We start from the raw sequence: 15,000 nt of genomic DNA on the forward strand, positions 1-15,000 counted from the left end.
CTCACATGACACCCTCTTCCCCCTATATCACTGGGCTCTGGTAGATGTGAAAGGTTGTATGTTGTTGTGAAAGTGTTGTAGGTGTTGAATATTATACTGTAAGTTGTCTTTTTTTTACTGATTGATCAATTTTCTGTGTGAAGGTGTTCTTTGCCACGGTGCAGTCTGGGGGCTGCAGCCAGATCTACTTCATGACACTGGGCCAAAACTCCCTGTTCAACTGGTGAGCTCTGTGGCTTAAAGACAACATACAGCGATCATCTCAGAAACAACATGAATTATACTCAGAAACATTCTTAAACACTGAATTTACACTTTAGTAATACAGCTACATAATCCTATGCATATGAGAATACAGTATTTTCAATCAGCATAAATTAAGTATTTTTGTGTCTAAGGCCACCACATTGGTTTCAAGTCTCTAGCTATAGTACTTCAAATGGAACTGACAGCATTTAAGCGACACAAAATCTTATTAAAATATGTTCATATACACCCCCAGGAAGAATATTACATTTTTTTGTTTTTTTATTCTGACAAGCGAGCACTTAGATATGGTAATTTAGATATTGAATGTTTGGGAATATATAGAATGTTTGGGAATTAAGTATCCTAAGGCATTTGTGAAAATTCTAAAGCAATATAGAGTGGGAAAGCGGCCGGGCATTTTGACAATTAATAGACACTGCAGCAAATAAAACCTAATAAAAACATCTGTCACGTCCAAGACCGGAGTCTACGCAGACTGGTTCACCATAGCCAATCTTTCAACTGGACTGTGTGTTTAAAGGCAGTAGCAACAGCTCGACTTTAGATCATTAGAACACATGGACCACAAGAGTCCTCTTACATTTCAGAACTCAACAGTGCTATTGATCAAACAACCATGAAAAGGTAGGCTCTCCCGCAGTTATGCACATCAACAACTAATGCTAGCCAGAGCAAGATGAGCTAAAAATTTTACGAAGCAACATTAGACAAACCCTCTCAACATTTTCCAGCTAATTGCACTGATACATTATGGGGAATTCTACAGCTTGCCTGCCAATGCAATTCATTATTGTCTTGCCAATGCAATTCATTATTGTCCTAACCAAGCCCCCAAGCTAACTGGTTAAAGTTGGCTGGTTTGCTAGCTAGCTACTTCCAGAAATAAATGAGAGAATCTCACTCTGATCATTTTACTCGCCCTTTCCAAAACGGGTTAGGCTGTTTACGAACGCAAGAGATGTGCTAACTGGATAACAGTCGTTCAGGTTCTTGCTAGCTAACCAAATGACACCTGCATCTCTAGCTATGTATAGCCACCATAAACCGATATGAAGGGAAAAGGTCATTCACTCACCCACTCCTCCAATTACGTTACATGTCATCCTCCTAGCAGCTAGCTATCTAGCTAGCGTTGGGCTCTGTTTTTAGCTTGCTACATAAATAGATATGCTAGCCTATTAGCCATGATATGACAGACTTTTGATCATTTCCTTTGCTAGTTTGATTGTTTTGACATTCCCAGCCTAAGTTACATTCGTCCGTTTTTGTCCAAAATATTGAGTAATTGAAACTGAAACAGAGTATCCCGAATGGAGGCAGCAAACAATGTACCCACCCAACCTGATAGCGATATTTCAGGGACGACCAAGAAATGTATTGGTTAATTACATTAATCATGCAGTGAACTGCATCCATCTATTCTGCTAACAATGCCTTAGTGTACATCAAGAAATATTGAGTCAAATAGAACCTATTTTTAAAACCTCTTATAAAGTTGGTTTTGTAGGATAAACTGGGAATTTGATATTTTGGACTGATATTATGATTGTCTGTTTGTTTCATATCTGCAAAGTGCTTAAAATACTGTCAGTTCCACTTTAAGAAGTGAGTCTTGTGCCTTAAAGAAATGATTCACCCATTTTGAATGTTTTATCATATTTGTACATCTCTGAGCGATGTTCAAAACATTTAATGTTTTCATGTGTTTCTGAGCTATTCCTCATTTCAAAAATACAGCCGGTATGTGTCGCTGCACAGGGCTTCTTGTTTATATCTAGAAATACACCGGCAACCTACATTTGATTTCATATTGATCTTAATATCACATGGACTAAAAAATGCACAATTGCTTATTTTTTTACATCCAAAATGGATCAAATCAATTTTTGTTAATTGGGTCTCGGCATATTCATCATTTTATTATTAGTAAGTGCCATTGTTCGTGTTAAATCCTGAGATATTTACCATTCAGTATTATGTGTTTTTAAGGAAGCACAGTTGTAGATACCTCAGGTCAGGAAATGTACATCTATTTTACCTACTCGAAAGAGATTCCCTTACTGAAGAGAGCATTAGAAATACTACAGAGATTAGTGGGCTAGCAATCATCTTTAATAGTAGACACCGATACTGCAAATTGCTTGTCCTTATCTGTCCCACTTGGTTTTAAATGAAGTTGTTTTATGGCCCCAACAATTCAAATGGTGGATGCTGAGTTTATGATCTGATCTCCACTTTCTAGTCATAATTCAGATAACCAAATAGGCATTATATACCCTGTCGCATCTCTTGGTCTAAAACTGATCATGTTTTACATGAAGTAGTTTTTAGGAAGAAGAAATCAAAGGAGGAAGAAAAGGATCATTATGTTGGCCTTGTGCTGTGTAGAGTCTTTTTGGACGGAAGTGGCTGTACATATTATTTGCACTGTTTTATAGATATTTTATATCCACTGGTCATCGCTACAGTTTAATGGGGTTTCAAATTATCTAGCCCTTTGCACTACGATCACTTTGGTAAATGTTCACTCTACAATGCTTTATTGTCACAGTCTTATACATTTGAAGTAATTTATTTTCAACATTAAATGGTAAATGTTCGATGTACAATGCTTTATTGTCACAGTGTAATACATTTGAAGTATTTTCAACATTAAACAGAGATTGCATTTGATTTAGATAAAGCTAAATCGTCTATTTGACATGCCATGATCTAAAAATGATGTGAAAACAGCTTTCAACTCTTAAGATTGTCAAACATATGTGACCCACCACATGGACTCGGTCCTATGTAGCCAAATTTGAAATTGTTTTTTACATTGGATAAAAGTAGAAACTCAGAGCTATAAAATGATATATAATACACTACAGTTCAGGAACAATGGGAAAGTAATTCTGCTTTGAATTGTAACCCCACTTTTGAGAAAATGACCCTTGATATTTTTGGTGTACCGACTGGAGAGCTCTTCTTTGTCTACACCCATCCAGCATCGTTCACACCCTGTTAAGCCTTAGCCCCGCCCATTTCTTTAACGATTCACTTGTGAGTCCATGTGCATAGCAGAGTGTGTAGTTTAGTAAACAACCAAAGGTTTCAAGACTAAAAGTGGTAAAAGTAGAAGCCTACATGGTGCACGTCATGTTCTTCTTCACATTACTGTCTCTGGTAAACACACACTATATCTAATAAAATCGCAGTTTATGTGTCACATGAACAGGATACAGAAGGTGTAGACAGCACGGTGAAATGGTTACTTGCATATTTGCACAGTAGCAATATCAAAAACAATGTGTCCAGATGATTGTTAGATGATGCTTACCCAGACACACTTGTTTAAATTGATGGGTCAGGTGAAAGAAATGCTATAACCACCCCCCAGCCACAAGTGGATGAGTCACTATTGTCTAGACATGTACACATGTTCATGAAACACAAAAGACGGACATAATCACCCCCATACACCTGTCTAACTTGATGGGTCTTGTAATCATCTGGCAAAGTGGAGTCTTTTGTTTAGACATGTAGCTAGCTAGCTAAACAATGAACCGGATTAATCTCAACTCATACTACTACCAATACAAACTGATTGTTATAGCTGTAGTATGAATATCCAGGTATTTAAAGCTAACCAACTAGGTTAAATGTTAGCTAGCTAGCTAACATTGGGCTATAACTAGCAACGCAAATGGCTTTCTGATTCGAAAAATATTACTACACAGATAGGGTCAATGTTCGCTAGCTAGCTAACAGTACACTTTAACTTGCACAAAAAAAAACTTTCTGACAAAATTTGAAATGTATAATATCTGAAAATGTAGCTAGACTCTTACCCGTATGTATACATGGATGAACGCTTCACGGCAGACTGGAACCATTTAACTTACTTTTGTAGCTACAGTACATCTTGTTTGGCCAGCATTGTGTAAAGTCACTCCGGTTCACACTGACCGTGGCGTGTGCAGAAAATAGCCCATCATAACGTTTTCCAACTGATCGGTCCATAGCGCCTGCTAAATTCAGGGCATCAATTTTGTTGAGAAAAGTAGCAAAACGTTTGTAGTTCTCGATGGCTAATGTTATATCTTTCAAAAAATCTGCAGTAGAAAGGATTATCAACACATACTGAGCAGCTCACATTATAGACAGAAGCATCCTACATGGCAGACCAATCCAAACTCATCTCCCGGCATCTCCAGCCCATCCATTATCTCAGCAAATCATGGCTAGCAGGAATGTTCCTGTCTTTTTCCAGGGCTAAACCAACTAGACTCGTAATTTAACAATTTTATTCGTATTTACAGATGGAGTACCAGTTTGTTATTCAGGCACATGAAAGTTTACATGTTCCAGAAGGCATTTATGTAAAAAATAAAAAATAAAAAAAGGAAACATTTTGATTTAAAAAATGAATTCATTAAAATGCCTCTCCTGTGAAGTAGTGACGTGCAACGTCCGCCTAGCTTCCTGAAATGGGTCACATATACTCTTTTGTAGAAAATGTTTGGTTATGAACATTGAAATGTGCCACAATTGTGAAATGTTAACTCAAATCAATTGCATTTGAATCCAGTTGTTATTAGCTTTTTCATCCCCCAATATGCTAAATGTTTTGCCACCATTTTGCTATCATTAGAGATCTAGTTTGGGCAGTTCTTTTATGTTTATGATATAAATACTGCAGCTGGTTCTGTGAGCATATTGTCAACTGAAAATTAACTTTTTCAAGACACAATTTGATATGATGTTGCATTCTTCTGTGAGAATTCACTCTTGAAGTGTATTCAACTGACAAGATATTTAGGTTAGAAGGGAATAGCCAATAAGGTCATCAGTTTCACATAGCATTTTCAAGTATACTTACCCTATAATGATTAGGTTTCCAAGAACTGATGCTTTCACTATCATTGGTCTAATCATTGGTCGAAGTATTTTAGAAAATAGTATGAGCACTCAGTTGATATCTCATTCATTTGACATGTATGATGGACATTTTATCATTTGTCAGATTTTGAATAAGGGATTCAATGGGTAGAGTTAAACACATTTTTGTAATTAACTTAAACTTTTTTTGAAATGCCCAAATAGAACTTGTGACAGTGAGTCAATATGATTACATCTCCATTTGTAAAAAGTTGGTGATTATTTCTATACACAAAAAGGGGGGTTTTAAGCAGAATTTGTCATGTCTGACATGTTACTGAGTTAGATAATACTTTACCAACAGACATTTGTTTTGCAGTTGAGGATTGTGAGTCATAGCACTCTCTGTCATTTCTCCCCCTATCTACTCCCATACCTCATGAAGTGCTCTTGTGTGAGATCATTGTCCTCTTGAGAGCTTTGTACTGTAGGAAGGACTGAGGATGTTGATGAGTACTGTAGGAAGGACTGAGGAAGTTGGTGATGGTTTGTGTCAGGTGTGCATCGTTTAGCTGTGAAGAGTCCTCTCTGCTTTATATGATGCAGAGCAAATTTAGTTTTTGTTCTTGGGGAATTTGAGTTAGAAGACAAAATAATTCTGAAAGGATTTCAATTTTGAGGTTTTCCCCAACAAAATATATCTATTTTAGTGTCAAAAACTTAATGAAAAAGGTTGACCAAATTATATTGATAAATATCCACAGCATATATTGTTTCGTTACCTGTTCTTTTCCCATTTTGTTTTTGAAATTGTATTGAAAAATTGTTTATTTTATTTTTTCCTTTATTTTGTTTTGTCTTAGTTTTGCTTTATTTTTGCACTGGAACTTTCGTATCATTTGTACAGCATGTACTGTATACCCAACCGGTGAAATGAATTAGTAACACTAATTGAGGTGTTATTATGTAAAAATACTGTTGAACAATAAAATATGTTGTATACAATTACTGTGTAGTTCAGTGGTTATTTCAATAACTTCTAAGTAATATCAACATTTGATTTGTACATGCTAACAGTATTCCACATCTGGAGCAGTCACAGTGTTTGGGCCATAGCTAGAAAGCTGTGTTATATATCCATGGTTTGGACAGCTCTCTGGCTAGTGGCTGGTCTGTATTTGCGGATTAGAGTTTAGTTCGCTGGTAAACTGTGGAGTCAGCCGTGTCAGATGGAAGGGAGCTAACCTGAGACGAAACCTAGCTCACTTACTCAACTTATTCCCTCCTCAGGCTCAGTCAGACGCTGCTATGGTGTAGCCTGTGGCTCTCAGTCCCAGCCACTGCCATGGCCACCTCCCCACACCTAACAGTCCCTCTGACACCCCAAAAAACCCCATCACCACAAACCACCCCCCTCCTGGAGCCAAACCCATTTGTCGATGACAGTTGAGTAGAGCTCAGAGAAGGACCCTCGTCTGTGCACCCTTGGTGAGCAGGGAAAAGAGAGTATAAGGGGGAGGACCAGAGAGCGCGGTCCGTCCGTCTGTCTGTTTCTGCCTGTCTCACATGGTACAATCATCACCCATTAGACTAGTAGCTACAAAGTGGTTCACTGGTAAGGTCTCTCTGCATGGTGTGGGACTTTTTATTTCCCCCAGAGGAACCATTAGTTGTGTGGTCAAAGGGTCAGATGTTAGTACAGCTTGTGTCACGGGATCTTTTCTCAAAATATGTTCTGGTTTGTGTTCACCTGTTGACTATACATAAAGCTGTGAAGCTATCTGTCTCTAACCAACATCAAATAGAGATCTTAACCTAGTAGTCATGTCAACTTTGAATGACTCGACAGCTTATTTTAGTGATCAAACAGTACAACATGGCAGCAAATCACAAAGTTGTGTCGTGAAAAATCTGTTGCATTCACTGGGATTTAACTGTGGAACTGGAAATGTGTGTCAACTATATAGTGTGCAGCGGGTGAGGCAGCTTCCCACTGGGCACATCACGTAATTTCAACGTGGATAATTGGGTCATATCTGGTTGAGATGTTGATCAATGAGATTAAAATCTATATGTTCTAACTCAAAAAGGCAGCCAAAAATGTGTTGGATTTCCATTGTGTTATCTATGCTTTCAAACATCAAAACGCACAACCAAATTCCAATGGAAAAACAATGGCAGATTTTTAGTTTAGTTGTCACCTAAATGTCTATCACTGCGCTTTAAACCAATTAAAAGCACAGTTCAAATGGGAATACAATGTCAGATATTTTGTTTATTTATACAACAGATTGTGTTATCACTGTACTTCATCTAATAGCAGAACCAAATGACCTGGATTGCAGTTGAGATGACATTAAAAGTACATGGTGCAAGTGATCAATGACCTTTGAGATTCTGCACAGATTATTACAGCAATTGTGACGATCTCCACAGACCTGTGACCTTTGCATGCTATCTTTAACATGCATGCTTTCTATGATTACATACAGTAAGAAGACATTTATAGTTAAAGTAACCTCAAAATGTGGCCATGAATGTGTTACTCATTTTAAGGTTGAATGTTACATTAGTTTGTAAGATAGCCTTAACTTTAGGCTATTTACTGCTACAAAATTAATATATTGTGTTTGGTTGACATTGCAACCAAATATCAACATTTAAAGGAGATCTACTACTTGAATAGTTCCATCTGAGCCACTGACTTAATCCTCTTCTTTAACTTTTATTTTTGGATTGAGTTGGAGATGCGAATCCAACATAAGATTTATTAACTTGTCGACAAGTCATTCGTTTTTTAAATTGTATTTCAAAATTGATATTGAATTGTGTTTGGTAGTCAATGCAACCAAATATCAACATTTGAATGACATTTATCTTCTGCTTGGATAGTTCCATCTGTACCACTGATTTAGGGCTCTATTAAATCAGATCCACTTTAGCCAACATCCACAAAGCGTTTGTTTTGGCAGAGTCGGGGGTGAAACTGCGTTAGAGCTGTCAAATCCAAAAGTGAGTGTTGGCATTATACCTAAATAAGACATTGGCTGCAGAGAGTCACAGAAATCCCATGCAGCCTTGTTTACAAGTTTGAACACTGGAATGTGAGATGTAATCTACACCTCAATTAAGATGATAGAAATCATCATTCATCATCATCAGGATTTTTCAATTTGAGCATAATTATTATTATATTATTATTATTATTTCTATATAGCCTACATTTCACCACTCTGAACGGGGCGGGTCTGGCTTCATGACAATGATTGCAAGAGCATCGATTTTATGGCTCCAACGCAGTTCCAACTCCGACACCACCAAAACATCTGCTTGATCTGATTAAATCTGATTAAATCTAGGCCTTAGTCTGGCTTTAATTCCAGTTTGTCTACAAATTAGTAATTGATATGTTGGATTCACGTCTCGATCTTAACCAAAAATCTAAGTTGAAGTTGCACTATACAGAAATCCCTCTACCATTTCCTGTTTGCTACAATTCTAATAGTTCAGTTTATGTGACAAAATAAGCTAGTATAGTGTAGAGAATCATTGTACCATCTAAACCGCTGTGAAATATATTTTCCATAACAAAACCAAAAGTAGAAGATCCAAAAAACAAACCTTAAGAATGGGAGGCATAGAAATAGGTCACATAGAACAGATCTACCGCTTCTTAGACTTGCTTTCAGTGATAATGACAGATCTACAGTGCATTTGGAAGGTATTGTTACGTTACAGCCTTATTCTACAATTGATTAAATAAATAAAATCCTCATAAATCTACACACAATACCCCATAATGAAAAAGCAAAAAAAACAGGTTTATTGACATTTTTGCACATTTATAAAAAATAAAAAGATACTTATTTACATAAGTTTTCAGACCCTTTGCTTTGAGTCTCGAAGTGTAGCTCAGGTGCATCCTGTTTCCATGAATCATCCTTGAGATGTTTCTACAACTTGATTGGAGTCCACCTGTGGTAAATTCAATTAATTGGACATGATTTGGAAAGACACACACCTGTCTATAATAGGTCCCACAGTTGACGGTGCATGTCAGAGCAAAAACCAAGCCATGAGGTCGAAGAAATTGTCCGTAGAGCTCCAAGACAGGAATGTGTCGAGGCACAGATCTGGGTAAGGGCACCAAAAATTGTCTGCAGTTATGTTTGGAACCACAAAGACTCTTCCTAGAGCTGGCCGCCCGATCAAACTGAGCAATCGGGGGAAGGGCCTTGGTCAGGGAGGTGATCAAGAACCCGATGGTCACTCTGACAGAGCTCCAGAGTTCCTCTGGGGAGATGGTAGAAACTTCCAGAAGGACAAACATCGCTGCAGCACTCCGCCAATTATGCCTTTATGGTAGAGTGGCCAGACGGAAGCCACTCCTCAGTAAAAGGCACATGACAGCCCGCTTAGAGTTTGCTAAAAGGCACCTAAAGGACTCTCAGACCATGAGAAACAAAATTCTCTGGTCTGATGAAACCAAGATTAATCTCTTTGGCCTGAATGCCAAGTGTCATGTCTGGAGGAAACCTGCCACCATCCCTACTGTAAAGCATGGTGATGGTGCTGTGGGGATGTTTTTCAGCAGCAGGGACTGGGAGACTAGTGAGGACGGAGCAAAGTACAGAGAGATCCTTGATGAAAACCTGATCCAGAGCGCTCAAGACCTCAGACTGGGCCAAAGGTTCACCTTCCAACAGGACAGCAACCCTAAGTACACAGCCAAGACAACAGTCTCTGAATGTCATTGAGTTGCACAGCCAGAGACAAAAGCCAGACTATGTCAGTGGCACAGATGGAACCATCCAAGCAGAAGATACATCTTCAAATGTTGATATTTGCTTATGTTGACAACCAAGCACAATTCCATATCACTAAATATCATTCAATTTGAAATCAACCAGAGCTTGAACCCCTAGGCCTTTATTATAGTCCACAAATGTTGTCTATTTTTAGTTGAATCCTGGGGTGTATTGAAACAATAGCTGTTGATGACTTTACAAATGCTATGTAGTCCTAAATAGCCTCATTGATGATATATGACTGTTAATGTTTGGTTTAATTTCATTTGCTCTGTTAAACCTTCCATTTCAAATGACTTCGATTTAGTTGAGATTTCTCTGCAAAAATTCTAACAATTCTCACAATTGATAGTAGTCAGTAACAGCTATTATAGCTAAGCAGGGCTGGCTTGGTTACAAGCCTGGATGGGAGACCAAAGGTATACTGTAGATAGATCAATTCTCCAGTAGGAGGTTCTGCCCAGAAATTTTTTTCTGATAGTGGATATAATGTTGAAGATCTGACATTGCTTTCAAGGTACAAATTCAACATTTTATACAAGGTTCGAAATTTGGTTACCATAATGACATTGACATTTCACCCTGAAAACAACAGTGACTTTCTTCAAATCCAATGTATTTTCCACATCACAATACATTGACAAAACCAGTTTGTGCCCAGTGGGTTGGCATTCCAGGGTGGTGGTGTGGGTAATGGAAGGGACATTTGGCCAGGCCAAACATGCTTCTGCAATGCACTCTGCAAACTGAAAGCTCTGATTGTCCCCCAGGGATCCTGTGGTTCTCCCTCTAAATCAGTCCCCGAGACAATTCCAAGACCTATTGACTTGTGTAATGGATTGATGATTAGAACACAGTCAACAAATATTCAATTATAGTCCACAATTGTTTAGCAGACACTCATATCCAGAGCAACTTACATCGTGAGTGAATACAGAGCAACTTAAGTCGTGAATGCATACAGAGCAACTTAAGTCGTGAGTGCATACATTTTCATACTAGTCCTCCATGGGAATCTAACCCACAACCCTGGCATTGCAAGTGCCATGCTCTACCAACTGAGGCACAGTGGACAATATCAGTTATAGCAGTTGGTCAACGGGACAACATTAACAACAATAATCAAAGGTCAAAATAACCATACATATAACAGTAATATAATCCTTGTCTAGGGACAATCCTAATTGTCCCTAGAATCTCTAAGCAAACAGCTGGAGGCTGGGCTTTCTCCTACAGAGCTCCATTTTTATGGAACGGTCTGCCTACCCATGTCAGAGACGCAAACTCGGTCTCAACCTTTAAGTCTTTACTGAAGACTCATCTCTTCAGTGGGTCATATGATTGAGTGTAGTCTGGCCCAGGAGTGGGAAGGTGAACGGAAAGGCTCTGGAGCAACGAACCACCCTTGCTGTCTCTGCCTGGCCGGTTCCCCTCTTTCCACTGGGATTCTCTGCCTCTAACCCTATTACAGGGGCTGAGTCACTGGCTTACTGGGGCTCTCTCATGCCGTCCCTGGAAGGGGTGCGTCACCTGAGTTGGTTGATTCACTGATGTGGTCATCCTGTCTGGTTGTGCCATGACGGAGATCTTTGTGGGCTATACTCGGCCCTGTCTCAGGATGGTAAGTTGGTGGTTGAAGATATCCCTCTAGTGGTGTGGGGGCTGTGCTTTGGCAAAGTGGGTGGGGTTATATCCTTCCTGTTTGGCCCTGTCCGGGGGTGTCCTCGGATGGGTCCACAGTGTCTCCTGACCCCTCCTGTCTCAGCCTCCAGTATTTATGCTGCAGTAGTTTGTGTCGGGGGGCTAGGGTCAGTTTGTTATATCTGGAGTACTTCTCCTGTCCTATTCGGTGTCCTGTGTGCATCTAAGTGTGCGTTCTCTAATTCTCTCCTTCTCTCTTTCTTTCTCTCTCTCGGAGGACCTGAGCCCTAGGACCATGCCCCAGGATTACCTGACATGATGACTCCTTGCTGTCCCCAGTCTACCTGGCCGTGCTGCTGCTCCAGACCTGAGCCCTAGGACCATGCCCCAGGACTACCTGACATGATGACTCCTTGCTGTCCCCAGTCCATCTGACCGTGCTGCTTCTCCAGTTTCAACTGTTCTGCCTTATTATTATACGACCATGCTGGTCATTTATGAACATTTGAACATCTTGGCCATGTTCTGTTATAATCTCCACCCGGCACAGCCAGAAGAGGACTGGCCACCCCACATAGCCTGGTTCCTCTCTAGGTTTCTTCCTAGGTTTTGGCCTTTCTAGGGAGTTTTTCCTAGCCACCGTGCTTCTACACCTGCATTGCTTGCTGTTTGGGGTTTTAGGCTGGGTTTCTGTACAGCACTTTGAGATATCAGCTGATGTACGAAGGGCTATATAAATAAATTTGATTTGATTTGTTATACAGTGGGGCAAAAGAGTATTTAGTCAGCCACCAATTGTGCAAGTTTTCCCACTTAAAAAGATGAGAGAGGCCTGTAATTTTCATCATAGGTAGACTTCAACTATGACAGACAAAATGAGAAAAAAAATCCAGCAAATCACATTGTAGGATTTTTAATGAATTTATTTGCAAATTATGGTGGAAAATAAGTATTTGGTCACCTACAAACAAGCAAGATTTCTGGCTCTCACCTGTAACTTCTTCTTTAAGAGGCTCCTCTGTCCTCCACTCGTTACCTGTATTAATGGCACCTGTTTGAACTTGTTATCAGTATAAAAGACACCGGTCCACAACCTCAAACAGTCACACTCCAAACTCCACTATGGCCAAGACCAAAGAGCTGTCAAAGGACACAGAAACAAAATGGTAGACCTGCACCAGGCTGGGAAGACTGAATCTGCAATAGGTAAGCACCTTGGTTTGAAGAAATCAACTGTGGGAGCAATTATTAGGAAATGGAAGACATACAAGACCACTGATAATCTCCCTCGATCTGGGGCTCCACGCAAGATCTCACCCTGTGGGGTCAAAATGATCACAAGAACGGCCCGTCTGAAGTTTGCTAGAGACTTTTGGATGATCCAGAAGAAGATTGGGAGAATGTCATATGGTCAGATGAAACCAAAAAGAACATTTTGGTAAAAACTCAACTCGTCGTGTTTGGAGGACTAAGAATGCTGAGTTGCATCCAAAGAACACCATACCTACTGTGAAGCATGGGAGTGGAAACATCATGCTTCGGGGCTGTTTTTCGGCAAAGGGACCAGGACGACTGATCCGTGTAAAGAAAAGAATGAATGGGGCCATGTATCGTGAGATTTTGAGTGAAAACCTCCTTCCATCAGCAAGGGCATTGAAGATGAAACGTGGCTGGGTCTTTCAGCATGACAATGATCCCAAACACACCGCCCAGACAACGAAGGAGTGGCTTCATAAGAAGCATTTCAAGGTCCTGGAGTGGCCTAGCCAGTCTCCAGATCTCAACCCCATAGAAAATCTTTGTAGGGAGTTGAAAGTCCGTGTTGCCCAGCGACAGCCCCAAAACATCACTGCTCTAGAGGAGATCTGCATGAAGGAATGGGCCAAAATACCAGCAACAGTGTGTGAAAACCTTGTGAAGACTTACAGAAAACGTTTGACCTCTGTCATTGCCAACAAAGGGTATATAACAAAGTATTGAGATAAACTTTTGTTATTGACCAAATACTTATTTTCCACCATCATTTGCAAATTAATTCATTAAAAATCCTACAATGTGATTTTCTGGATTTTTTTTTCTAATTTTGTCTGTCATAGTTGAAGTGTACCTATGATGAAAATTATAGGCCTCTCTCATCTTGGGAGAACTTGCCCAATTGGTGGCTGACTAAATACTTTTTTGCCCCGCTGTATATACATATAACAATAATATATATATATAACAATAATATATATACATATAACAACCTGTGCAGGTTGGTTGGTCTGTCAGACACTGTCATCAGACACACCTCATCTTTTGGCAGTCAGCAATGTAGTGCGCTGCCAACCCACAGCTCTCTGCGTCCTCCCCCAACAGGACGGGTAGCCTATTCTCATCAGAGAGTTCTTTAAAACCTTGAATAAGGGTTTCAAATTTGGGGAAATGACACTCTCTAATTGTTTTATGTTTTTGACAGGAAATTCCTCTAAATAATTACCGGAACAGGATTCCAGAATCCTTCCTGGTATATGAACTACTGCTGGACAGTAGCTGCCTGTGGTATCATTACTGAGTTGTGTTGTGATGGTTGGGATGGAATGTACTCCATGACTGGACATTGATCTGAGTGTATTAAAGAGCCAGCTGCAGTACAATCAGAAAGCTCCTAGAGGAGGCAGACGACTGTGGAAGACAGATAAAGCAAACTAAAGGAATGCTACATTCAAGGAACATGCTTTGTTAGACCTTCACAATGTTCTATATTTGATGAGAAAGTGGCTGAATGTTAATGGTACTATATAAAGCTTAAATAAGACCTCAGGCCATTTCATGTACCTGTAGTTTCAGAGGGCTTGCATGTCTATTGAGACAGTACTTGTTTACGTGATGCCTCTAAATACTCCAAAGCTGTCCAATGCCCTGCCTCTCCTGGTAATGTGTAGAGGAAAAGGTCTCTACATTCATGTTCCCTCCTTTACCTTTGCCTCTCAAAAATATGGGATTGTTGTTTCTTATGGCGACGACTGCCGGACAGAGGAGATGGAATGTCTTTAGATGCTTCGTTTAATAAGAGGACAATGCGAGGGGAGCAAGCGAAGGGACGACTAGTGTGAATATGCGAATTAAGCCCACTATCGATTTGGGACAGCACTTTGTCTCCAGTGGACATTCCAGACCAGGAGCAGGGAAGATTTATCTTACGCCATCTGTTTCTAAATCCAACTCACAGAAGGCTAAACAAATTTAGACTGTGACTTAGCTCAGGTTTCCTCTCGTCCTAATGCTCCATTCTAGCTAGTAGCTAAATCCCTCCAGTCCTCCAGTCCTCCAGTCCTCCAGTCCTCCAGGTCCAGGGCATCAATAGGTGGTGGAGGCCCAGTCACCGGATCTCATGCAGGGCACACTGTGAATACCATGCACCATTCTGGTCTGGGTGAAA

General features: G+C 39.9%; 1 protein-coding gene across 4 annotated transcripts in view; it reads left to right on the forward strand.

Annotated features, from left to right (window-relative positions):
- Window positions 1-6,138, forward strand: part of LOC109905042 (mitogen-activated protein kinase kinase kinase kinase 4) — a 110,642-nt gene extending 104,504 nt beyond the window's left edge. For all 4 annotated transcript variants that reach the window (XM_031789842.1, XM_031789843.1, XM_031789844.1 and 1 more), the window contains one exon: window positions 144-6,138. In XM_031789842.1, coding sequence (XP_031645702.1) covers window positions 144-227 — 84 coding nt within the window. In that variant the 3' untranslated portion in view covers window positions 228-6,138. The remainder of the gene's footprint in view (window positions 1-143) is intronic.
- The last annotated feature ends 8,862 nt before the right edge of the window (window positions 6,139-15,000 follow it).

Source organism: Oncorhynchus kisutch, linkage group LG15 (genome assembly GCF_002021735.2).
Source record: "Oncorhynchus kisutch isolate 150728-3 linkage group LG15, Okis_V2, whole genome shotgun sequence".
NCBI classification, from domain to species: Eukaryota; Metazoa; Chordata; class Actinopteri; order Salmoniformes; family Salmonidae; genus Oncorhynchus; species Oncorhynchus kisutch.